General features: G+C 46.4%; 1 protein-coding gene across 1 annotated transcript in view; it reads left to right on the top strand.

The window, feature by feature from the left end:
- LOC129704241 (protein bicaudal C homolog 1-like) overlaps window positions 1-26216 on the top strand; it is a 221285-nt gene that overhangs the window by 49173 nt on the left and 145896 nt on the right. The window contains exon 2 of the mRNA XM_055647242.1: window positions 19017-19063. Within this exon, the coding sequence (XP_055503217.1) occupies window positions 19017-19063 (47 nt within the window). The remainder of the gene's footprint in view (window positions 1-19016; window positions 19064-26216) is intronic.

The following is a 26216-nucleotide window of genomic DNA, read 5'->3' as shown; positions in this document are numbered from 1 at the left end:
TTAAAAATATTAATTTTATTAGAAGCAATTGTACTAGGAGAAAGGAATCGACACAATGATTATACAAATTTCGTACAGCTTCAGTTTTAACATTTTATAACTCATGAGTAAATCTGAAAAAAGAAAGAAAAGGAAAGAAGGGAAAGGAAAGAATTTCGAAAAAGATACGAAAAAGAAAAAAGAACTAACGAAAAAGTGGGGGGAAAAAAGCGGAGCTATATCCCACTACCCTTCCCTACGCCAGCTCAATTCAATGAAAGGAGACCATATTTTGGAAAATTGATCTGATTTGTCAGACAAAACGAGCCTTATTTTTTCTAAATGTAGTGTCTCGGTCATTTCTTTAAGAAACAGGGCGACGTCAATGTTATTTTGTTCCTGATGTTGCTCGGTGAAAGATTCAGATTCAGATTCAATTTTAAATGTCATTGTCAGTGTACAGTACAGAGACAACGAAATGCATTTAGCATCTCCCTGGAAGAGCGACAAAGCAAATGTATACAGATGAACTGAAATGGGCAGGAGCTTCCAATTGTACTGATTGCCAGGTTCTGAAGCAAATCCACCCCTCTCCCAAACAACAAAGAAAGGCAGGTGCAGGTCATGTCCCAGAGGAGGCAATGAATCCTGTGGTCACTTTACGAGGCCCAACATGTGTGTTGTGGGATGCCAATGGAGATTACAGAGTTCCTCGCTGTATGCAGTGTTCTTTCCACACTGTTTTCAGCTGGAAGTGTGTGCAGACAAGCATTTCCCTCATCGACGCCCACACCCTTTTGTGTTTTTCTTTTTCCGATCCTGACCTCCAAGTCTGACTTTTGGAGGCACACACACACACGCACGCTATGGGGGAGGTGAGCACCGTCTCGCAAAGCAGACGGTGACTGCTGATGACCTCATGGGGAGAAACTCTCAAATTGTGGCGGGTGCAGAGAACAACCAGAGGTGACGCTGTCCGGGGGGTGGGGAGAGGGAGGTGGGAGGGAAGGGGGGAGGGGGGGGGGGGGGGGGTCGTGAGCAAAGATGATAAAGTGCTTTGCTCTATCATCTTTGGTCCTGAGGGGAAGTTAGACCTGCGCCTGCCATCTCTGGCCGCAGTGTGCAGAGCATGTCATCCTTTCATCCCTCATCGTCGTGTAGATGCAAGCTCAGGTCTCCCCTGAAACTCCGATACACTTCCCTCAATGGAAACAAACTTTTCTGGCAGTAAGTGTAAACAGCTGCAAACACTGGCAGCTGGAACTCTCTGCGGGGAAAGAGTTGAATGGAGGAGGGAAAATAAAGCATTTCTCAGTATTAAGTCAGCATTATTCCTTCATCTAATCCAATTTTTTTTTTAAACAATCTATTGTTGTACAGAAGTTTTTAACTTAGATTTTTAATTCCTCTCTCATTTTGCTTCTTGAGCTTACCTCTGTCTCCCAGCACCATGTTATCATGTTCTACCCTATGTTCTATCATATTGCAATCAGGGGGTAATTGAGATGAAGGGGCCCGCAGAGTTCTGATGAGCTCCAAGGATAACATGCCTTGTAGCAGTCCAACTCCGTGCATGCACAATTTTAAACACCTTTTGTTTTCTCAGCAAAAGTAAGGAATTTTATTTCATCAAGATTGCCCTGTGGTGTAAAGTACGTACATCTGATTTCTGAACCAGAGGGACCGACTGGTATTCTGGCAGGATGGTAGTGTTCGTGCGTGCGTGTGTGTGTGTGTATGTGTGCGCCTCTCACTGTGTGTGGCCGATTTAAAACTTTGGCTAGCCGGTTTGGTTTGTTTTCCACTGAAGTATACGGCCAATTCACCGCATCTCCAGCCCTCGTTTTCCCCCCTTCCCCCCAGAGCGGAAACGGATCCAACACTATCCTACACATTGGGCACAATTTACAATTTTACCGAAGCCAATTAACCAACGAACCTGTGCGTCTTTGGAGGGTGGGTGTCAACCGGAGAAATCTCGCGTGGCCACGGGGAAGAACGTACAAACTCCGTACCGACAGCACCCGTGGTCAGGATCGAACCCGGGTCTCCGGCGCTGCAAGCGCTGTAAGGCAACAACTCTACCGCTGCACCACTGAGCTGCCCCTGGAGAATGCGGGCATCGATCCAGCTACCTCTGGCATGCTAAGCGAGTGTGGCGGGAGCGGACAGGGGGGCTTATTAGTCGTTACGTAACATTGAAGAATTCAATGTTCACACGTTGGGTTGGGAGCTACCCAAGTGGAGTATGAGGTGCTGTTCCTCTAGGTTGCATGTGGGTTCCCTCTGGTAATGGAAGAGGCCCTGGCCAGAAAGGTCAGTTTGGGAATGGGATGAAGAGTTACAATGGTTAGCAGCTGGGAGATTCCTTCTCTCAGTTCTTCTCTCATCCACTCCGTCTCTCCAGAGATGCTGCTAATCCCGCTGAGCTACACCAGCATTTTGTGTCTATCTTCAGTGTAATCCAGCATCTGCAGTTCCTTCCTACACCTGTTATACTTGTGTTTGGCTTGACTGTACATGAATACGATCAAGGCAAACGCAAGTGCAACAGGTCTCACGCCTCAGCACTGGTGAGTAAGGCAAGGCAGCGCCTTTACCACCTCAGGCAATTGAGGAAATTCAGAGTGTCTCCGAGGATCCTCCAGTGCTTCTACGCAGCGGCGGTGGAAAGCATCTTGTCCGGGAACATTACCATCTGGTTCGGGAATTGCTCTGCCAAGGACAAGAAGGCTCTACAGAGAGTAGTGCGTTCGGCCGAACGCACTATGGGAACTTCACTCACCCCCCTGCAGGAACTATACAACAGGAGGTGCAACTCCAGAGCAAACAAAATCATGAGAGACCTCTTCCACCCCTGCAACAGACTGTTCCAGCCGCTACGGTCAGGCAAACGCCTCCGTTGCCATGCAGTGAGAACGGAGAGGTTGAGAAGGAGTTTCTTCCCAGAGGCAATTCGGACTGTAAACGCCTTTCTCACCAGGGACTAACTGTACAGAACGTTTTTCCTTCTATTATTTATTATGTAAAATAATATGTGTGTTATGATTGTGTTTATAATTTGTTTGGTTGTTTTGTTGTTCTGCGAGCATTGCCACTTTCATTTCACTGCACATCTCGTATGTGTATGTGACAAATAAACTTGACTTGACTTGACTTGACTTGGTAGACTGAGGAGATATAGTTGCTTAGAAGAGAGATTTAAAATAATAGAGTGATCGTATTTATTGATAGTAGATCTTCTTCTGGGGTCAGTACACAACGAGTCGTGACACTCGTCGACACCCTTGCATTTCACTATTCCATGGAAGCTGAATTGTGAGTTATATTTGAGACAAAAAGTTAGATTTGAAGCAAATGGAGATTTATATGGTTAGTGCGTGCAAGTGAAGCCGTGATCTTGTCTAATGGTGGAACAGGCATGAGGAGCCATTTGGCCCGTACCAACTTTTTCTCGGTTCCTTTAGAGATACAGCGTGGAAACGGGCTCTTGGGAGTGTGGAAGGAAACCGGAGCACCCGGAGAAAACCCACGCAGTTAAGGGGCAAAGGTACAAACTCTGTACAGACAGCACCCGTAGTCAGGATCGAACCAGGATCTGGCGCTGTAAGGCAGCAACTCAACCGTTCTTCTCTGGTTCTTCTTAGCCTTCTGCCAGAGGAAGCTGCCTAGTAATTCCCCAGGCTGGTGGGCTGGAAGCAAACATCCCACACCTGGCCTCACTGTCTAGAGGGGCAGCCCTGCCCCACCCCAGGCTGACGTGCTGTGCAAACATCCCATTTTATACATCTTATTGTTCTCGGGGCGGTGGTGTCGCACAGTGTTTTTGTGTGGTTGGTGAGCTAAAAGACAGTACACAAGGTTAGAAAGTCTACGGGCAGCTGGAGGCTTTCCAAGGGATTTAATGGCTAACGAGTGCGTGCGGTTTGAAGTGCAGTTAGTGTTGTAAGAGATCACTGGCAGCAATTAGTGTACATTGGTGGCATCTGTGCCCTTAGGGCAGGGGTCGGCAACCTTGTTCTGCATAGGGGCCGGGACGTATGTGTGTGAGAGGATGGCGGCCACATTTATCACGTGGACACATGGGTCCCGCCCCCATCCCGCCCCTGGATGGCAGGCGTCAAATCACGTGTTCACAGAAGGTCGACAAAAATGCCGAGGAAACTCAGCGGGTGAGGCAGCCTCATGTAATCTTTGCATGTCTCACCCGCTGAGTTTCTCCAGTATTTTTGTCTACCTTCGATTTTTCCAGCATCTGCAGTTCTTTCGTAAACGTGTTCACAGAAGGTGGGCGGCAGTGCCAGCGCGGGCGCTCGGCGGGCCGGATAATTACGGGGGAAAAAATCTGCCTGCGGGCCAGATGATGTTGGGTTGTGGGCCGCATTCGGCCCGGGGGCCTTAGATTCCCGACCCCTGCCTTGGGGAATTGCGTCAGGACCCAGTCAATAATAGGCACGTATAAAAGATGTTTGGTGCTATTTCTGACCCTTGCACACTTGCTAGATGTTTGCTTTGGCCAAGGTTTGTTTCATTGTTCAACTAGAGAACGTTCAGGGAAGTCTCTGTTCACAGTTCATTGCCCTTTCTCTTGTATTGGGATGTTTTGTACAGAGAGATTTCAAAAAAAGATATTTGTAATAAAAAATATATGCAGGTCAAAAATATATTTTGCAAAATCCTCTTCATGCATTCTTTGTGGCTACACTATCAATAGAGTCTACAGTGTTGTAGTGCCCAGTACCTTACTCAAAACTCTCTTACCACTCGCTGGCCCCTGGAGTGATGTCCATTCCCTTGTTTAGGTTTAATTTATTATTGTCGCGTCTAGAACGACACAGTGAAAAGCTTTGCCTGCTATCCAACTAAATCAACTAATGCAATGAAGCAAAACTCAAGTACAGGGTGGCACAGTGGTAAAGTTGCTGCCTTGCGTAGCCAGAGACCCGGGTTCGATCCTGACTACGGGTGCTGTCTGTACGGAGTTTGTACGTTCTCCCCCTGACCGCGTGGGTTTTCCCTGAGATCTTCAGTTTCCTCCCACACTCCAAAGAGGTACAGGTTTGTGGGTAAATATTGTAAATTGTGCCTACAGTGCAGGGCAGTGCTCGTGTGCGGACATCGCTGGTTGTCGGGGACTCGGTGGGCCAAAGGGCCTGTTTCCGCGTTGTATCTCCTAACTCGAAACTCAATAGGTAGAGTGAAGGGCAAGATATAGAGTGCAGAATATAGTTCACAGAATTATGATGCAGCAGGTCCTGAGATAGCAAAAGGATTTGAGTATAGGAGCAGGGAGGTTCTACCGCAGTTGTACAGGGTCTTGGTGAGACCACACCTGGAGTATTGCGTACAGTTTTGGTCTCCAAATCTGAGGAAGGACATTATTGCCATAGACTGAGTGCAGAGAAGGTTCACCAGACTGATTCCTGGGATGTCAGGACTGTCTTATGAAGAAAGACTGGATAGACTTGGTTTATACTCTCTAGAATTTAGGAGATTGAGAGGGGATCTTATAGAAACTTACAAGATTCTTAAGGGGTTGGACACGCTAGATGCAGGAAGATTGCTCCCGATGTTGGGGAAGTCCAGGACAAGGGGTCACAGCTTAAGGATAAGGGGGAAATCCTTTAAGAGATGAGAAGAACTTTTTTCACACAGAGAGTGGTGAATCTCTGGAACTCTCTGCCACAGAGGGTAGTCGAGGCCAGTTTATTGGCTATATTTAAGAGGGAGTTAGATGTGGCCCTTGTGACTAAGGGGATCAGAGGGTATGGAGAGAAGGCAGGTACGGGATACTGAGTTGGATGATCAGCCATGATCATATTGAATGGCGGTGCAGGCTCGAAGGGCCGAATGGCCTACTCCAGCACCTAATTTCTATGAGATAAAGTTCAATGTCTGCAGTGAGGTAGAGCAGAATTGGACTTACCGTAATTTGTGTGAGAGGTGCCCCCAGCGGTCTTTGCCCCTTGTTCTGCAGCAGCTGAGTGACCCCTGGACTATGGACCTCCCCCACGGAGCCTTAAGGGGCTGTCCCACTGTATGAGCTAATTCAAGAGTTCTCCCGAGTTTCCCCTGATTCGAACTCGGAGAATTACGGTAATAGCCACTCGTAGGTACTCGGGGCTCTCGTGGACATTTTTCATGTTGAAAAATCTTCACGAGCTTGCCGCGTTTCCCGAGTACCTGCCGTTCGCGTTACGAGCCACCAAGAGACGCCCCGAGCTCCGACGTACCTGCTAAGTACATTCTACGTGCTTACCACGAGTTTGATTTTTTTTTAAACTCGGGAGAGCTCTTGAATTACCTCGTACAGTGGGAAAGGCCCTTTAGTGTTGGCTGCACCAAGCTTCAGCACACGCTGTTGCAACTTGGAATGGACGAGTCGCCAACATTCCCTATGCACATGGAGTGGCGCAGTGGTAGAGTTGCTGCCTTGCAGCGCCAGAGACCCATGTTCGATCCCGACTCCGGTTGCCATCTGCACAGAGTTTGTATGCTCTCTCCCTGACCATGTGGGTTTTCTCCATGTGCTCCGGTTTCCTCCCACATTCCAAACACGTGCAGGTTTGTAGGTGAATTGGCTTCTGTAAATTGTCCCTAGTGCATAGGTAAGAACTAGTGTTGGGGGTGATCACTGGTTGGTGTGGACTCAGTAGGCTGAAGAGCCTGTTTCTGTGCTGTATCTCTAAACTAACCAAAACACAACATCTCTCCAACAAGTTTGATGTGGACAGAGTTGGGGAATAATTACAGATGTTTTCCGAGAAAATTAAAATGAACCGCACTCCTTAAAAGAACAGCATTTCACAACAACCATATCTGCAGAGATTTTGTTTTTGTTCACAGACACCAAGTGAAACAACTAACATAATTCAGTATGGAAAAACCATTGAGCTCTCCATGTTCTCTTTTTAACAGATTGAAACATGGCTTCACAGTGTGACAAAGAGCAGAGGAATTTGATATTTTCTTATTGATATATAGATAGAGAAACAGCATTGACCGAGTCCACACTGCCTATTAACCACCCATTTCCATTAATCCTAGAATGTAGAAACAAAGAATAGCAAATGCCGGTTAATACACGAAAATTGTGTAACGTACTGGAGTGACTCAGCAGGTCAGGCAGCATCCCTGGAGAACATGGATGAGTAATGTTTTGGGTCGAGACCCGAAACATCACCTATCCATGTTCTCCAAGGATGCTGACCTGACCTGCTGAGTTACTCCAGCACTTATGAGTCCATTTTTACACTTTTCCTTTGCCTCACTGAGTCCACGACAACCACCCATTTACACTAATCCAACACTAATCTAATCCAACTTTATACTTTCCATATTATTATCAATTTCTATTTCCCCCAGATTCTACCACTCGCCTACACACAAAGGGCCATTTACAGAGTTCAGTTCAGTGCTCATCAGTCAGTGATTATAATCGAGCCATTCACAGTGTACAGGATACATGATAAGGCAGGAGTTCCCAACCTGGGGTAAATGTACCCCCAGCGAGTAAATTCCACCTACCCAGGGGGTCAATTTGTTGATTCTGGATTTGTACATATTTTTTTCTCATTGACTGACTGTGCTTGGTTCTGGTATACTGGTATCTGTTCATCATTAGTTGTTCGTAAATAAGTGATCACTTGGTGATCATTCAGCATTCAGCCCCGGAACGAGCAGTTGTGACCATTGTCCATGTACCGTAGCTCGTTGGTTGAGGTCAGATCAACCTAGGTTGTTGAGTGGAGGTAGCGTAGGTTGAAGAGTTTCCCATTTGTTTAGCAGGCAGAAATCTTGTTGGATTTGAGGCGTGATATCTCGGAGACTGTAATAGTTACTCAGCCTTGCGTAATCTACCCTCCCTCGGAATCGTAGACACAACCTGACCAATAATATACACAGTGTTTGAACTCGCCTGTGAAGAGACTTGGCTTCTCTGCCGGAAAAAAACTCACCCAGGCCAGAGTAAAAGCTGCAATGCCGTTTTCAAAGTTCCTCCCTGTCCCTCATAATTGTGCATACCTCTGCCCGATCCTTCTTCAACCTCCTCCAAAGCGTTTGATGGCACTGGGCCTGTACTCGCTGGAGTTCTGAAGAATGAGAGGAGATCTCATTGAAACGTGCAGAACAGTGAAAGGCTTGGACAGAGTGGATGTAGAGAGGATGTTTCCACTAGTGCGAGAGTCTAGGATTAGAGGTCATAGCCTCAGAATTAAAGGACATTCTTTTAGAGAGTCTAGGATTAGAGGTCATAGCCTCAGAATTAAAGGACATTCTTTTAGGAAGGAGATGAGGAGAAATTTATTTTGTCAGAGGGTGGAGAATCTGTGGAATTCTTGGCCACAGAAGGCTGTAGAGGCCAAGTCAGTGGATATTTTTAAGGCAGAGATAGATGGATTCTTGATTAGTATGGGTGTCAGAGGTTATGGGGAGAAGGCAGGAGAATGGGGTTAGAAGGGAGAGATCAAACAACCATGATTGAATGGCAAAGTAGACTTGATGGGCCGAATGGCGTATCTACTTATGACCTTATGACTTAGTACAAAGTGAATTAACCTAGCTTATCCATTTGCTCCTCATAACTGAAATATCTCGTCCCAGACAACACCAGGCAACACCCAGGTAAATCTTCTCTGCACCCTCTCCAGTCCCTTGGTGTAATCGTGTGTGGCACAAGCTTTGCAGCACTAGAGACCCAGGTTCAATCCCGACTTAGGGAGTTTGCACTTTTATCCCCATGATCTGCGTGGTCTGGTTCCCCCCCCCACACTCCAAGGACGTATGGGTTTTGTAGGTAATTGGCTTGGTGAATTGGTAAATTGTCCCAAGAGTGTGTAGGATAGTGTTAGTGTGCGGTGATCGCTGGTCGGTGCAGATTCGGTGGGTCGGCGAGCCTGTTTCTGTGCTGTATCTCGGACCTAAACTGCACACCGTTTTCCAGCTGTGGCCTAACGAAACTTTATGAAGTTGCGCGACATCTCCATGCATTTATACTCTGTGTCTGACTTAAAGGAGGTTAGCATTTAATATGCCCCTTCACCACCATATCTACCTGCGCTGCCACCTTCAAAGATCTAAGGTCCTTCTGTTTCATCAATAATCCCCTCAGCCTAGCCCTTCATGGTATATGTCCCATCCCCATTAGCTCTTGCAAAATGCATCACCTCACGCTCATCAGGATTAAATTCCATCAGCCCTTGCTCTGCCCAATTTAACAGCTGATCGTTATGGTCCTGAAACCTGATATGCTTCCTCCTGACCAACAGCGTCATCGTGTTTCATGCAATGTACTCCTCATACCTCCTACATTCGTATCCAAATTGTTGATGTGGATGGCAAATAGTGATGCTCTATCTAGTCACAGGCTTCCAATCATTTAAGTGACTACAGGTCCATGGCTAATTTTACGGCACCTTTAGTTCCAGAACCCTGCCGTATTATCCGTTATGCCGGACCGACAGGGGGGGCCTCAAAATCAGCCTCGGCCATGGGAGCGAATCTGCCGGTTCGGGCCAGGTCTGAGTTCCTGAGCCCCGGACGTAGGGGGCAAATTTAACCCACCAATCAGCGTGGACATCCCAACGAGGTTGGGATCGACAGCCTCACCCGGCCTAGGAGCCACATTGTCTCTCTTTGTTCTCGGCGGTGAATCCTCGACCGATCTCCGGCACCCACCGCTGGCCCGGCCAATGTTTCAAGTCGGGACCCTTTTTCAGACTTCATAAGGGTCCCTTCTTCGTTTCCCCCCGCGCCACTGAATCCGCCCACATCCATCTCGGATCAACGTCCAGGGACTCCATCTTTGCTCCGTTCCGGTTTCAGTGCCCTGCGGAGGACGGTAGGGCACATTTAACGGATAATCTTCTTGCAGGAACCAATGACCTGCACTTGGCTTCGAGCAAGGTGCCTCCAGAGAGGCATTATTCAAAAAAACAGTGGTCTTTTTTTTAGGGTTAGATTAGGAAGAGTGGAGGGAGAATCGGAAGCAGGAGACTTGGAATACCATGGGATGATTGGTAGTTTGGTAGCGGAGTGGCCCCAATTTGAGACCTGAGCTCCCTAGTCCTGCAGAAAAGCATATAAAGCTGGTAATAAATATGCCTTCTCTCCAGAGTCCAGAAAACGCCTGTCGTTTTCACAACTTACCTTTCCATATCCCTAGTTTCCCTCTCACCTGACATCAGCCTGAAGAAGGGTCTCGACCCGGAACATCACCCATTCCTTCTCTCCAGAGATGCTGCCTGTCCCGCTGAGTTACTCCAGCATTTTGTGCCTGTCTTCGGTTTAAACTAGCATCTGCAGTTCCTTCCTGTACAACAAACATTCCTGTTTTTCCCCTCTGTTATTTTTCTGGTATCAAGTGGAAAAAGCCCGTGGAACAGTTTTAATGTGTTCAGGGCCTGAAGTGTAACGCGTGCCAGGATATGAGCAAGATCAAGTTGCAGTTTTGTCAATGTTCTTGCGAACATAGAATTATTTTTGAACACTGGATGCAGCTTTAAACAACGGGTTTGGATTCTTCCACTTGAAGCTTTCCATGATGTCATAGAATTTTTACGATGCCCAAATTGTCGCCCTGTTTGTGAACAAGGGTTTAAAAATTAAACAGCGAAGAACCAGCTAGACAGAGGACTTGTAAGGCAGCCGGGGTTGGGCACTGGCATTGAAGTGACTGGATGTTTGGAATTGTTTCTTACATGGGGATACTCCGGGTGGGACATTTATATTGCGTAACATTCGTGGTGGGGCACGTGTGTTCGTTCTACAAACAACGCTAGCGGGTGCTGTAAACAAATATAATAAATGAGGGAAAAAAAGTTCAGTGTTTGCGTGACTACACTCACGAACTCTCATGAACACTCACTAACACAGATGAACACTAACACACACGAACACTCACCAACACAGACTAACACACTAACACACAAACACACTAATACACACACGCACGCGCACACACAGACAAAACCAATGCCCCCAAGTTCAGAGCTTATTTGAAGATTGTAATGTTTAATAGCCTGATAGCTGTAGGGAAGAAGCTGTTTTTTGAACCTGGACATTACAGTTTTCAAGTTCCTGTACCTTCTTCTCAATGGCAGGAGTCAAATGAGTGTGTGGCCAAGATGGTGTGGTTCTCTGATGATGCTGGCTGCCTTTTTGAGGCAGCGACTCCTGTCAACTCTTTCTGTAATTTTCCTGTAAATACTGTCTGCATGCCTTGTTGTCACCTTCTCCCCAGCCAACAATGAAGTACTTGACCATTGTCTGCTTTGATCTGTCGTTTTTCACACCTTACCCTTCCATATCTCTAGTTTTCCTCCCCCCTGACTCTGTCTGAATTAGGGTCTCGACCCGAAACATCATCCATTCCTTCTCTCCATAGATGCTGCCTGTCCCGCTCAGTTACTCAAGCATTTTGTATCTATCTTCGGTGTAAACCAGCATCTGCAGTTCCTTGAAGATATTCACTAAAATGCTGGAGCAACTTTCAATGACTTCCGTTTTCCAGGCCTCCACTCCCTCATCTTTACTTGCAATAACCCGTTTTCCTGATCCCTTACTCCTTCATCTTTACTAACTGCCCGCAATCTGCAGTTACTTCCCACACACCATTCTCTGGTTCAGGAGCTACTTGTGGTGTTGAGGACAGTGCTGTTTGCATCCCAGACATCCAGGGTCAGTCGGTGTAGTTTAATTGTGGGACATCTATAATGGAACAACCCTCTGCTAGTCTTGCCTTTGCCTTTCAAGCTCCTGCACAACATTGGCGGGCGGATGCATGCTAATTGCTTCAGTGGAATAAAACAGAGTAAAAATGTTTTGACTGTTTCTATTAGCTTTTCATTGCTTTGTGGAGAAAGCATAGGGGCTGCAGTTTCCCTATTTTGCTTAGGAAATTGTAGAGCAAAATCCTGGCCAAAGCTGGTGCTAATTCACGCAGATTAATTGTACCATCTGGTAAAAATCTGTAATTTGGCCGATTGTTATGGTGTTAGCTTGCCTGTTCTTTAACCAATCCCCCCAAATACATTTGCAAAGGCCATTATAATCAAGTCTTATTTCAGTTACCTATGATGGGGATGTGTATCTCTTCCCTTATAATTGCCATTCCCATTTTCCCACCATTAGGAATCTGAATTCCTTAATTCTGAATCCTCGACTGTTCTTTGGCAGTTTCGGTCTTTAGATGTGGAATTCACTCCCCAAGTTGCACCAAGGCAGATTCCTTGTATATATACATACATGGCTAACAAAATGTATTCAATTTGATGCCTCACACTCAATAGCTGGCTTCTATAAGCATGAAGTACCATTGAGTGGTACATTGTTCATTAGCGTATGGTTGCACAAGTATGAGTAGGTGAATACTTGTCAGTTTCCAAAGCAACTCCCTTGTGGCCTCCTGTGATGAAAATGGTATTCCGTGTTCTTCTACTTCTCCTACACTATAATATCATAATTGATAGGAGCAGAATTAGACCATTCATGACGTGCAAGCTATAATACTACGTCAGGAGCCCATTACTGATCCAGGTTGGGGTGAAGCAAAGTTGCCTCATCACTCCAGCCCTGTTCTCCATCTATGGATGTCAGGGGTTATGGGGAGAAGGCAGGAGCATGGGGTTAGGAGGGAGAGATAAATCAGCCATGATTGAATGGTGGAGTAGACTTGATGGGCTGAATGGCCTAATTCCTGCTCCTGCCACGTATGACCTTATGACTTTATTTTCCTTTCTGCCACACTGTACCTCACCTCCTGAGTACTTCTCACTGAGTGGAGATAATCTGAAGGATGAGTGCAATACTTTACAATCTTTGTCATTTCCACAGCAAGACCATAAGACATGAGAGCTGTATTTGGCCATTTGGCCCATCAAGTCTACTCCACCATTCAATCATGGCTGATCTATTTTTTTCCCTTTCGACCCCATTCTCCTGCCTTCTTCCCGTAACTTTTGACACCCCTACTAATCAAGCACATTAATCTCCACTTTAAAATTACCCAGTCTCCACTGCCATCTGTGGTAATGAATTCCACAGATTCACTAAAGAAATCCCTCCTCATCTCCATTCTTAAGGTATGTCCTTTTATTCTGAGGTTGTGCCCTCTGGTTCGAGACTCTTCCGTTACTGAAATGATCCTCTCCACATCAACTTGCGAGGGGTGACATAGAATCAGAAGATGTAGAGTCATTGTGGATAGAACGTGAGAAATTGTAAGGGTAAAAATACCCTACTGGGGTCTACAGGCCCCCAAACCGTAGCCTGGATACAGGGTTCAAGTTGCATCAGGAGTTAAAATTAAAATGTAACAAAGCTAATGCTACGGTGGTTATGGGAGATTTCAACATGCAGGTAGACTGGGAAAATCAGGTTGGTACTGGAGCCCAAGAAAGGGAGTTTGTGGAGTGCCTCCGTGATGGATTCTTAGAGCAGCGTATACTGGAACCTACCAGGGAGAAGGCAATTCAGGGTTTAGTGTTGTGTAATGAACCGGATTTGATAAGGGAACTCATGGTAAAGGAACCATTTGGAGGTAGACCATAATATGATAAGGTTTGAGAGGGAGAAGGTAAAATCGGAAGTGTCAGTATTGCAGTTGAACAAAAAGGACTATGTAGGCATGAGGGAGGAGCTGGCCAAAGTTGACTGGAAAGGGACCCGAGCAGGAATGGCGGTGGAACAGTAATGGCAGGTATTTCTGGGAATAATCCAGAAGATGCATTTCATTCCAAAGAGGAAGAAAGATTCTAAGGGGTGTAAGAGGCGACAGTGGCTGACAAGGGAAGTCAAGGATTGTATAAAAGTAAAAGAGAAGATGTATAGCATAGCGAAGATGAGTGGGAAGCCAGAGGATTTGGAAACTTTTAAAGAACAACAGAAGGTAACTAAAAAGGCAATACAGGGGAGAAAAGATGAAGTACGAGGGTAAGCTAGCCAAGAATATAGAGTATAGTAAAACCTTCTCTAGGTATGTAATAAGGAAAAAATTAGTTAAGACAAATGTGGGTCCCTTGAAGACAGAAACAGGTGAATGTATTATGGGGAACAACGAAATGGCAGACGAGATGAACAGGTACTTTGGTTCTGTCTTCACTAAGGAAGACACAAACAATCTCCCAGATGTACTAGGGGACAGAGGACCTAGGATGATGGAGGAACTGAAGGAAATTCACATTAGTCAGGATATGGTGTTGGCTAGAATGATGGAACTGAAGGCTGACAAAATTCCCAGGGCCTGATGGTCCTCATTCAAGGAGGTGGCTCCAGAAATCATGGGCGCATTTGTGATCATTTCCCAATGTTTCATAGATTCTGGATCATTTCCTGTGGATTGGAGGGTAGCTAATGTTATCCCATTTTTTAAGAAAGGTGGGAGAGAGAAAGCAGGGAATTATAGACCTGCTAGCCTGACATTGGTGGTGGGAAAGATGCTGGAGTCAATTATTAAAGATGTAATAGCGGCGCATTTGGATAGCAGATCAGTCCAAGTCAGCATGGATTTACGAAGGGGAAATCATGCTTGATTAATCTTCGGGAAATTTTTGGAGGATGCAACAATTCAAATGGACAAGGGAGAGCCAGTGGATGTAGTGTATCTGGACGTTCAGAAAGCATTTGATAAGGTACCACATAGGAGATTAGTGGGCATAATTAGGGCACATGGTTTTGGGGGTAGAGGGCTGACATGGATAGAAAATTGGTTGGCAGACAGGAAACAAAGAGTAGGATTAACGGGTCCCTATCAGAATGGCAGGCAGTGACTAGTGGGGTACCGCAAGGCTCGGTGCTGGAACCGCAGCTATTTACAATATATAAATGATTTAGATGAAGGGATTACAAGTAACATTAGCAAATTTGCAGATGACATAGAAACATAGAAACATAGAAAATAGGTGCAGGAGTAGACCATTCGGCCCTTCGAGCCTGCACCGCCATTCAATATGATCATGGCTGATCATCCAACTCAGTATCCTGTACCTGCTTTCTTTCCATACCCCCTGGTCCCTTTAGCCACGAGGGCCACATCTAACTCCCTCTTAAATATAGCCGATGAACTGGTCTCAACTACAATCTCTGTGGCAGAGAATGACATAATAGCTCTTAGAGCTAGCGGAATCAAGGGATATGGGGAAAAAGCAGGAACGGGTACTGATTTTAGATGATTAGCCATGATCACATTGAATGGCGGTGCTGGTTCGAAGGGCCGAATGGCCTACTCCTGCATCTATTGTCTATGTATCTATGTAACTCTATCTAGGCTTTTCACTATTTGGTAAGTTCCAATGAGATACCCTCTCATCCTTCTAAACTCCAGTCAGTTTCTAAACAAATCTAAACCAAACTCTAGTGGATAACAATGTCACATTGTCCACATTCCCAATACCAGCGTGACAATTAAAATGTAACAAAGGTTTGCTCCAGATTACAACATCTGCAGTCTCTTTTCAATTTTAACATTCCAACCCAAATCTGCTTCAGAATAATGTTAAACTTGCGGTATGAACAGGCATCTGGTTTGGAAGAAGCTCCTCCAGGGAGTTATCTCTTTACTTCAATGTGGGCTCTGGGTCTGTGTTCCAGCACCAAAATAGCACACACACCATCTGATTCGGATGAGTATATTGCTTGCTCTGTCTATTGGATTGTGACTTGAGGAATAAATCGGGTGGATGCACAGAATCTCATGCGCAGAGTAGGGGAATCGAGGACCAGAGGATATAAGTTCAAGGTGAAGGGGAAAAGATTTAATAGGAATCTGAGGGGTAACTTCTTCCACACATAGGGTGGGTGTATGGAACAAGCTGCCGGAGGAGGTAGTTGAGGCTGGGACTATCCCAATGTTTAAGAAACAGTTAGACAGGTACACGATAGACAAGTTAGAAGGGATATGGACCAAACGCAGGCAGATGGGACTAGTGTAGCTGGGACATGCTGGCCGGTGTGGGCAAGTTGGGCCGCAGGGCATGTTTCCACACTGTCGTTCTATGACTATTGTATTTTGTCTGTTTGCATTTGCTTTACAGGTTCCTCTGACTGTACGTTAATATTTCTAAAGTTGAAGCAGATTTCATTGCAAGGTGGTCTGAAAATAATACACAACTCCATCCTAGCCCACCCTCAACGGTCTGGGGTGGGCTAATTGTGTATTATATTCCGTTTTGATAGATAATGGAGTCTTAGAAGCGGCATTTTGCCAATGTGGAAGTCAACTTCATGAAACCATATGTTTCTTTCAGATTTTCAGATATGAAGCACATGGAGCTGTCACAAAAAACAAAAGATCCTGTTGATTGTTATCACCACAATTCCTCCGTTCCTTTGCTTTTCATAAACTACTCTTAAATTGACCTTCGTCTGCTTTGACAGCCCTTTGTTCTCAAATTGCAACCCCGTTTATCTGTGCTCAAGATTTTTTTTGTCGACCTGGTATTTTTTTCCAGAATGTTAGCCCATTCATTTCTTTCACCATGTTTCCATGTACATAGGATTATACGGGATTACTTTGCTGTGCTATTTATTACACTTGATGCAAAGTTGTTTTGTCATTCCATTTTGATCTTTAATGTTTTGTTCTCGTGATGTAATCTTGACTAGCAAGATCTGCGCGTGTTGTCTAAATTATCATAAATGATAGGAGCGGAATTAGGCCATTCGGCCCATCAAGTCTACTCTACTCAAGTCAAATTAATAATAATAATAATAATAATACACTTTATTGTCATTGTGAATACATACAACTAAATGTCAGGCGCACTGCCCAAGCAAGCGGAGCTCCAACGTGTCAGATAAATAAATAAATAATGACAATGCGAGCAGCAAGAACAGCAAGAAAAACATCGTCAGAATGTGCAATATTTCACAGTGTAGTGTTATATAGTGAAATATTGGCTATGGGGGCTGTGTGTTCAGTTCAGAGTGGCGATGGCCTTGGGGTAGAAACTGTTTGTTAATCTTGTGTGTGATTTGATGGACCTGTAACGCTTTCCTGAGGGCAGAAGGACAAACAAGTGATTTGCGGGATGAGATGAGTCCTTTGGGATGCGTGATATGGTGACGTGCCTCGATGATTACTGTTCAGCAGCTTTTATATTTCTCCAATGAGATTCATTGAGAGGTTGATTATGACACAAATCAACTCCTGCCTCAGAAATGACCTGGATTTGCCTGAATTTGCCAATCTCCTCAGAAATGCAAACTGGCCAGCTCATCTTTCTGTAGAGAGCGATGGACTAGGCTCAGTCATCAGGGGCATAGTTCTCCTCATCATCAACATCATCCACAAGAGATAGACACAAAATGCTGGAGTAACTCAGCCGGGACAGGCAGCATCTCTGGATAGAAGGAATGGGTGATGTTTTGGGTCGAGACCATTCTTTATTGCATCTACGTGAGACACAGCCTCAAGAAGGTGGCACTTATCATTGAGGATCGCAACTACCCTGACCATGCCATCTTCTCCCTGCTACCATTGGGCAGGAGATGCAGTGGCCCAAAGTCCCACACTACCAGGTTCAGCAACAGTGACATTCCTTAGGTTTTATGATGCTTACATAAAACTATACTAGGATTTTTTGAATTTTATGCAACACATATAATTTCATTGTGTGTAGGTAGATGTAACCATAAAGTACCATTTAAGCAAAGCCATGCGAACATTCGACATTGCAGATATTGTCAAACCATCTGGTCTTGTGTTTACCTTGGGGAGCATGTTGCATATTAAACAAAATGTTCATTTGAGCTCAGACAAATAGATATTTGATCCAAGTGTAGAATTCCATTGTAGCAGATCACTTCCTACCCATTCCCATATCATAACATTCCTGAGCTAAGCAGAGTCCTGCCAAGATCAGAATCTTAATACTAGTAAAAGACTACATTTCCACCTCAGCACATGGTTGCTTTCCACTGACTGCCTCCCTCCCTCGCTCTCTCTCCCCCTCTCCCTCTGCACTGACTTCTGTTCCCCTTCTCTACCCCCACACTCTCTCCCTCTCTCCCTTCCCTCTTTCCATCCCTCCTTCCACCCCTTCCTCCCTCCCCCTCCCTCTGAACAATGAACCCTCCTCTCTCTCCCCCCCACTCTCTCTCCCAACCTATCAACAGCCCCCTCTCTCTCCCCCCACACTTTGCCGCTCCCCCTCACCAACTGCCCCATCTCTACTACCCCCCCCCCCCCCCTCCCCCCCCCCTCCACACTGTCCCTCAGATTCCCATTAAACTTTTCCCCTTCACCTTGAACCTATGTCCTCCGGTCCTCGATTCCCCCACTCTGGGCAAGAGATTGCATATTCAGGGCAAGAGACCAGCATACGTTTCTCTCACATGTGACCTCCCAAACTGGAACACATCAATTGGCTTCAGTAAGGAAAATTGTAAATTGTCCCAAGCGAGTGTACGGGGGTGATCGCTGGTCAGTGGGCTGAAGGGCCTGTTTCCATGTTGTATCTCGTGTCTAGACTGGGTCTGAAGAAGGCTCTCGACCCGAAACGTCACCCATTCCTTCTCTCCAGAGAGGCAGCGTGTCCCACTCAGTTGCTCCAGCATTTTGTGTCTCTCTGCACTATCTGCAGTTCCTTGTTCTCCATGCTCACTGGAGATAGACACAAAAAGCTGGAGCAGCTCAGCGGGTCAGGCAGCATCTCTGGAGAAAAGGAATAGGTGACATTTCAGGTCGAGACCCTTCTTCAGACTCTTCACCAGACAGGCAGCCTGACCCGCTAAGTTACTCCAGCACTTTGTGTCTTTTATTATAAACCAGCATCTGCAATTCCTTGCACCTCAAATGGACTTACCTAGGCTGGTAGAAGATCATATCGTGCACTCACCCAGAGTCTGAATCCATAGTGAGTGTTTTTATGTCAAATGTTTTACATTGCAATGTTGATGGGAAGAACATCTGTTCAATTTACAGATGTAAACTATGCGTAAAAATCTCAACTGAAGAGTTAAATCTTTTCAGCTTTCCTAGCTATTTGTTTGACTGAAATGTATTATAACGTGTTTGACCATGAACATTTATTTTACAGCTGCCGCTGAAGGAAAAGGGAAAAGTGGAGAAGACTTCTTCCAGAAGGTATGGTACTGTGGCTGCGTCCCTCAGTGGTCAACGTTTAGTGTGGACTATGAGTAGTTTATCTGTGATTTATATGCCAACCCACTTGGGACAATTGAACCATAAGCTTTGAACTATATAGTTTACTTTAGAGATACAGCATGGAAATTCTCCGTGGATTGTCTCCTTGTCGTGGTGGAGAAGCTTGTGTGGTCCTGAGATCCTGAGAGCGATGCCGTCTGGAGCTATGCTCCTGGTAGGGTCACCCATGGCAGTAAGGTCGAGGGGGAGGTCCCTGACAAAGAGCAATCCAACCAAGACCTCAACGGTGGAACAGGCGGAGGACGATGGCTGACCTTAGTGGAGCATCACAACGGCTGGGAAGGCGGATGAAGGCTGCAGCAGTAAAGGGGCTCCGGTCGTCTTGTACTCCATGCCACTGGATCCTGACCCAGATCTGTCAAGGACCGTGAGGTGGATGTCTGTGCACCAGTCTCCCCACGTTAAACAAAGTCACACACAGGCTTCCTCCTTGAGAGGACAGTCATACTCGTTTTGAGTGACCGCCGATAATGACAGCATGGAAACAGGCCCTTGGGCCCACCGAGTCCTCACCGACCAGCGACCCCCGCTCACTAACGCTGAGGCCAATTTACAATTATACCAAGCCAATTAGCTTACAAACCTGTACACCCTTGGTGTGTGGAAGGAAACTGGAGATCGCAGAGCAAACCCACGCAGTTCACGGGGAGAATGAAGAAACTCTGCACAGACAACACCCGTAGTCAAGATCGAAACCGGGTCTCTGGCGCTGTAAAGGGCCTGTCCCACTTACGTGTCCTTGGCACGCAAATTACTCGACCTCACGGTCGCGTTGAGGCGCACGGGCATCTTATGGCCGCGCGGGGCCGGTTCCACTGATAAGCGCGGAGAGGTATGGAGTTGTGCGAAACATTGCGCGGGGCTCCGAAATTTTTGGAACGAAATCTTTGCGCGCCAACGGCCTGTCGTGGAACTCACGGCCGAAGTGGGACAGGCCCAAGACCCTGGCATGACGCAACGTCTCACCTTCAACAGCAACAGAAGCAGGGAAACGATCGCCGAACTGGGCCTGGGGCTCGCGGCCGTTGCGGTCCGGATCCGTCCCCACTGCTACTCCCAGAGCGGGGCCAAGAAAATTGAAGATAGACACAAAATGCAGGAGTAACTCAGCGGGACCGGCAGCATCTCTGGATGCATCTCTGAAGCAATGGGTGACGTTTCGGGTCAAGTCCCTTCTTTTCAGACTGAAGAAGAGCCTCGACACAAGACGTCACCCATTGCTTCTCTCCAGAGATGCTGCCGGTCCCGCTGAGTTACTCCAGCTTTGTGTCCATCTTCACATGACGTCACGTGCTCCAGATGGCTGTGCGTACGCATGAAATCGCGCCCGACCATCGCGGCTCAACACAACCACGAGGTCGCGTAATTTGCGTGCCAAGGACACGTAAGTGGGACAGGCACTTAAGGCTGTAATTCTGCCGCTGCACCACTGTATATAGATTGATGAAATCTATTAATGTTGAGAGAGGAAATTGTAAAGGTACTCATGTCTGTGTATATACAGTAGGTTCCTTACTCTGGCACAATAATGCCTTACCATTGGAAATATATGTTATAAACACCATTGCATTACCTCAACCATGTCGACTTATGTGATCTTCTGTAACAGGATAGCCAAATGAATATAGTCACAAAATGCTGGAGTAATTCAGAGGGTTAGGCAGCATCTCTGGAGAAAAATGAATAGGTGATATTTCGGGTCGAGACCCTTCTTCAGACTGGCAGCCAGGGGAGAGGGAAACTATATGTATGAAAAAGTCCAAAGAACAAATGAATGAAAGCTATGAAAAGAACAAGTCAAAGTCGGCACCAATAATCAAGGAAATGTGGAGCCCACAATGGTCCATTGTTGGCTGTGGGGGAGGTGATAATGAGTGGGCACAAACAGTGAAACTAAGCAGGACGCCAATTAAACAAGTAGGTTAGGGTGATGTTTTTATTTTTACTTGAATGCATGAACCGTGCAGAAAAATGAATCCGGCATTTTTGGAGGCTATACAAACATTCAATATTGTTTTCAGACATTGCTCAAATTTCACAAATTTATCCCCCACCCTTGCCACTCATGTGACTCACTGGCATGGAATCCCTTCCCTTATTTTGAGGGGTGTCTCCTCCACACCCTGCCTCCCATGTCCAGCAGCAGAAGGACCCAAGACTGTGGTCCTCCCCCACCGAGCCTTGGCGTTGGCTGCACTGAGCTTCAGTGCGTCCCACAGCACGTACTCCTGCAGTCTGCAGCGGGCCAGTCGGCAACATTCCCCCGACGGACATCTCGCTCCGCTGGGTGGTCAACATTCCTTCTCTCCAGAGATGCTGCCTGTCCTGCTGAGTTGCTCCAGATTTTTGTGTCTGTTTTAGGACTGGGGGGGGGGGGGGGGGGGGGGGGGGGGGGGGACAGAAAGGGAGGAAATGCAAGGGTAACTTGAAGTTAGAGAAATCAATATTCATACCGCTGGGCTGCATGCTGCCCAAGCGAATTGAATTATTCCAAGATAACTGACGTGAATATGCATCCTTTCTATTGTGTTTTGTCTTGACACTTGCTCGTAATCCTCCTGTTGCAGGAAGTAACGCTGATTCCACTTTTTTTCACACTTTTGTCAGCTTCCCCCTGCACTAGCAATACTCCCTTGAACTCTACCTTAAGAAGCTAATGGTGCAATGTCTTGTTGCAGAAGGAAATGTTCATTTTTAGTGCCCTTACCCTTTGCTCCAAGTGCCGCGGTGGGTGGGAAATGGAGTCTCTTTGCTTCCTGTGTAAATTCAGCTGTCTGGGAGATTTCGGGCACAGATGGTATAAAGATGCAGTGTGCGTGTTTGTAGCTGTAGTTTATTTCTGGTATTTATTACCATTTCAATAAAACGTTCAAAGGATGAGCAAATTGATGTCATTTAGGCATGGAAGATTTTCAAAGCAATAATTCTTGATTTAATTTAGTTTGGTTTAGTGATGCAGCGTGAAAACAGGCCCTTCAGCCCACGGAGTCCGTGCCGACCAGCGATCACAACGATTCCCACACATTAACACTGTCCTACACACGCTAGGGACAATTTAACACACGCAACAAGCCAATTAACCTACATACTTGTGCGTCTTTGGAATGTGGGAGGAAACCGAAGATCTCGGTGAAAACCCACGCAGTCACGGGGAGAACGTACAAACTCCGTACAGACGGCACCAGTAGTCGGGATCGAACCCGGCTCTCCCGCGCTGCAAGCTCTGTAAGGCAGCAACTTTACCGCTGCGCAACCGTACCACACACTTTGTCGTGAATTTGCCCGGATGCGACAAGGCCTCGACTCCAACTATCTGACTGGCTCCACTTTAAGGTGAAGGGGGAAAGATTTTGTAGGAATCTGAGGGGTAAATCTTTCACACAAAGGGTGGTGGGTGTGTGGAACAAGCTGCCAGAGGAGGTCGTTGAGGCAGGGACCATCGCGACATTTAATAAACAATTAGACAGGTGCATGGACAGACATAAAATGCTGGAGTAACTCAGTGGGACAGGCAGCAACAGTGGAGAGAAGGAACGGGTGACGTTTAGGATCAAGACACTTCTTCAGACTGAGAGACGGGAGGGAGAGACTAGAAATATGGACGGGTAAGGTGTGAAGCAGACGATGACCAGGGAAATGTACATTGGTACGTTGTTAGCTGAGGGGAAGGTGACAACGAGGGATGCAATCAATAAAATATCAGTAAAGCTACTTGGGAGGACTGCAACTAGTCGGTGAACTAGGGTGGGGGAGAGAAGGAAAACAAGGGTTACTACATGAATGGGGCAGGTTAAGAGGGATGTGGGCCAAATGCAGGCAGATGGGACTAATGTAGATGGGACATGCTGGTCGGTGTGGGAAAGTTGGGCCGAAAGGCCTGTTTCCATGTTGTGTGACTCTGTGAAGGTGCGCCATGTACGATATGGTTCCAGCATTGAGGGACTGTGACTCAAGGAGAGTTTGATCTCCTCAGAGCAGTTACAGGGAGATTGGAAGGATAATTTCGAAAGTCTTGAAGTGTTTTAATAGAACAACTGAAAATAAGTTGTTTCCACTGGCAAGAGGGTCAGTCACCAGAGAACTCACGATTTAAAGCAACTGGCAAAGGCAACGGATGCTTACAGGAGCCCAACAAGGTGTTTTTGCGCATGTAATGACCTGGAATGCAGTGCCTTGAGAGGGTAGCGGAAACCACTCCAATAATAACGTTCGAAAAGGAATAGAATATATAACTAAAGATGAAGAAATTTGTTGGGCCACGTGGAAAGAGCCGGTTTACATTAGAGATTCTGCGCGGAAACAGACCCTTCGGATCCCCGTACACTAGCACTGTCTTACACACACTAGGGACAATTTTCAATTTTACCGAAGCCAATTAGCCTACAAACCTGTACGTCTTTGGAGTGTGGGAGGAAACCAGAGCACCCGGAGAAAACCCACGCGGGTCACGGGGAGAACGTACAAACTCTGCACAGACAGCACCCATGGTCAGGATCGAACCCGGGTTTCTGGCGCTGTAAGGCAGCAACTCTACCGCTGCGCCACCATGGTGATCAGCTCACAGTGAATACATTGTGAACATGTGGCAGAGGCACGATTCACTCACTTTGTTTGACAAATACAGGGAGTGATCAGCTTTTCGCCTGTAAAAGGGTTTGTACGTTTTGGATTACTCTTTATTTTACATCCTGCACTTAAAGTGCCGAGGTTCTGCGCTTCTGATCGGTCCACAGAAATTCTCTCAGTCTAGCCAGACAGATGCCTGACTTTAATTTTCCGTCAAGATCATTAAATGATCTAGATGGGGCTAGATGGAATGGATGTGGAGAGTATGATTCCAGTAATGGGAGAGTCTCGGACCAGAGGCCGCAGCCTCAGAATAAAAGGACGTACCTTTAGAAAGGAGGTGAACAGGAGTTTTTTTTTTTAGCCAGATGGTGTTGAATCTGTAGAATTTATTGCCACAGCCAACAGTGGAAGCCAAGTGGGGGTATTTTTAAAGCGGAGATTGATAGGTTCTTGATTAGATACGGGGGAGAAACCAGGAGAATGCAGTTCCAACTCAGCCTTTAAATTCACCGACCACATCATATAGTTGAACGATTGGTCAGGCAAACGCCTCCGTTGCCATGCTGTTAGAATGGAGAGGTTGAGAAGGAGTTTCTTCCCAGAGGCCGTTAGGACTGTAAACTCCTATCTCACCAGGGACTAACTTTACTATACCACTCTACTGCTTTTTTTTTTAAATTGCTGTTTTTTTCCCTTTTCCTTCCGCCCACAATATTTAATATGTAAAAGAATATGCGATTCTGTTCCATACTGTTTGTAGTTTGTTTTGTTGTTTGTTTGTTTGTCTTTTTGCACAAAGTCCGCGAGCATTGCCACTTTTCATTTCACTGAACATCTCGTATGTGTATGTGACGAATAAACTTGACTTGACTTGACTTTATGGATAATGTTGAGTCAGCGTATTGGGGGTTGGGAGTGGGCACATTGTATCAACTGACTGAATGGTACCAGAACAACAACCTTGCTCTCAACATGAGAACTAACCTTCCAGAACAGCCTACCATGTGGAACCTTGTCGGATCTACTGATTCCCACGACAGACAGCAAAGAACAAACGACACTTAGCTGAGCCAGACACATTGTCTCACCTTGTTCATTCTTGAAGCCCCTTTTACCTACATTATCACTAATCATAACCCGTGTCCAATTATTGGATAAGGCCAATTGTTGCATCTGACTTTGGAGATGTAATTGAGTTCTTGTGCTGGACCTTCTCGTGGGTCTGCTGTCGAGTCGCCAGTGGTGACGGGCAGTACGCAAAACCAACGTGGGCATGAAAGCACCACAACCTTATCAAAGGTTTTGCTGAAGTCCACATAGACTAGACCTGCAGCTCTGCCTTCATCGACTTTCTTGATTGCGTCTCCAAAAGCTTTGTGCGACACGACCTCCCAGGAATAAATCCATGCTGACTATCCCGAATCAGCCCCTGTGTTTCCAGATGCACGCATATCTTATCCCAGTTGGGATTTTGACACCACTAATGTTTACGGCGTGTCGACGACAAGAATGCGTGCCGTGACCTGACAGTTCCAGCGTACACGTTGTGCAAACAGCAAGAACGTAGTGAAGGCGTCCAGCAGTATTCAGCTGGAGGTCAATGACAGATTATACATTGTCGTTTACTGTAATGAAGTGTGAAGAAATGCATTTGGCCTGGATCTATATCAAACACGCAGAAGAGAAACGGGCCATTCAGCCCAGCTGGCCTGTGCTGGTGCTTATTCCTCGTTGGAGTCTCCTTCCATTCCAGAGACTTGGGACCAGAATCTCTGATCAATGGAATACAGAATTGGGTGCTGCCAGATTGGATATGTGTATAAAATTATGAGAGGCGTAGATAAGTTAATAGTTGGATTTGACATTCTTGTCATGGGTATGTTGAATCTATTAACGCTACATATTATCAAGAGGGTATTCAACGCTCTGGTGCCACCTCACAGCGCCAGAGACCCAGGTTCGATCCTGACCACGGGTACTGCCTGTGCAGAGTTTGTACATTCTCCCCGTGACTGCGTGGGTTTTCTCCGCGAGCTCCGGTTTCCTCCACGTTCCAAAGAGTGCAGGTTTGTAGATTTGATTGGCCTTTGTAAATGGTCCCTACTGTGCGTAGGATAGAACTGGCGTATAAGGATAGCTGGTCAGCGTGGACTAGGTGGGCCGAAGTGTATTTCTGAACTAAACTAAACTAAAGTAGCGTTACCGGTTGGCGGAGCGACTCTCGTCAGCAGCGGCCTCTGCAGCCCGTCCGCGTTTTATTATTTTCTGTCTATGTTTTTTTGTAGTTTTTGTTATTTTTTGTTGGGGTGTGTGTGTGGGGGGGTGGGGGTGGGGGGAAACTTTTTAAATCTCTCCCTGCACGGGAGACCCGACCTTTTCTTTGTTTGGTCTCCGTTATTGTTGGGGCTGCAATGAGGAGCGGCCTCCAACAGGAAGAGACCGGGGACTCTGGTGCCGACGATTCACCGTCACCGTCGCGGGGCTGGCCGAGTCCTTGTTGGAG

This window comes from Leucoraja erinacea, chromosome 15 (assembly GCF_028641065.1).
Source record: "Leucoraja erinacea ecotype New England chromosome 15, Leri_hhj_1, whole genome shotgun sequence".
NCBI lineage: Eukaryota > Metazoa > Chordata > Chondrichthyes > Rajiformes > Rajidae > Leucoraja > Leucoraja erinaceus.
The sequence above is the reverse complement of the archived record's forward strand: the minus strand, read 5'-3'. Positions and strand labels throughout refer to the sequence as shown.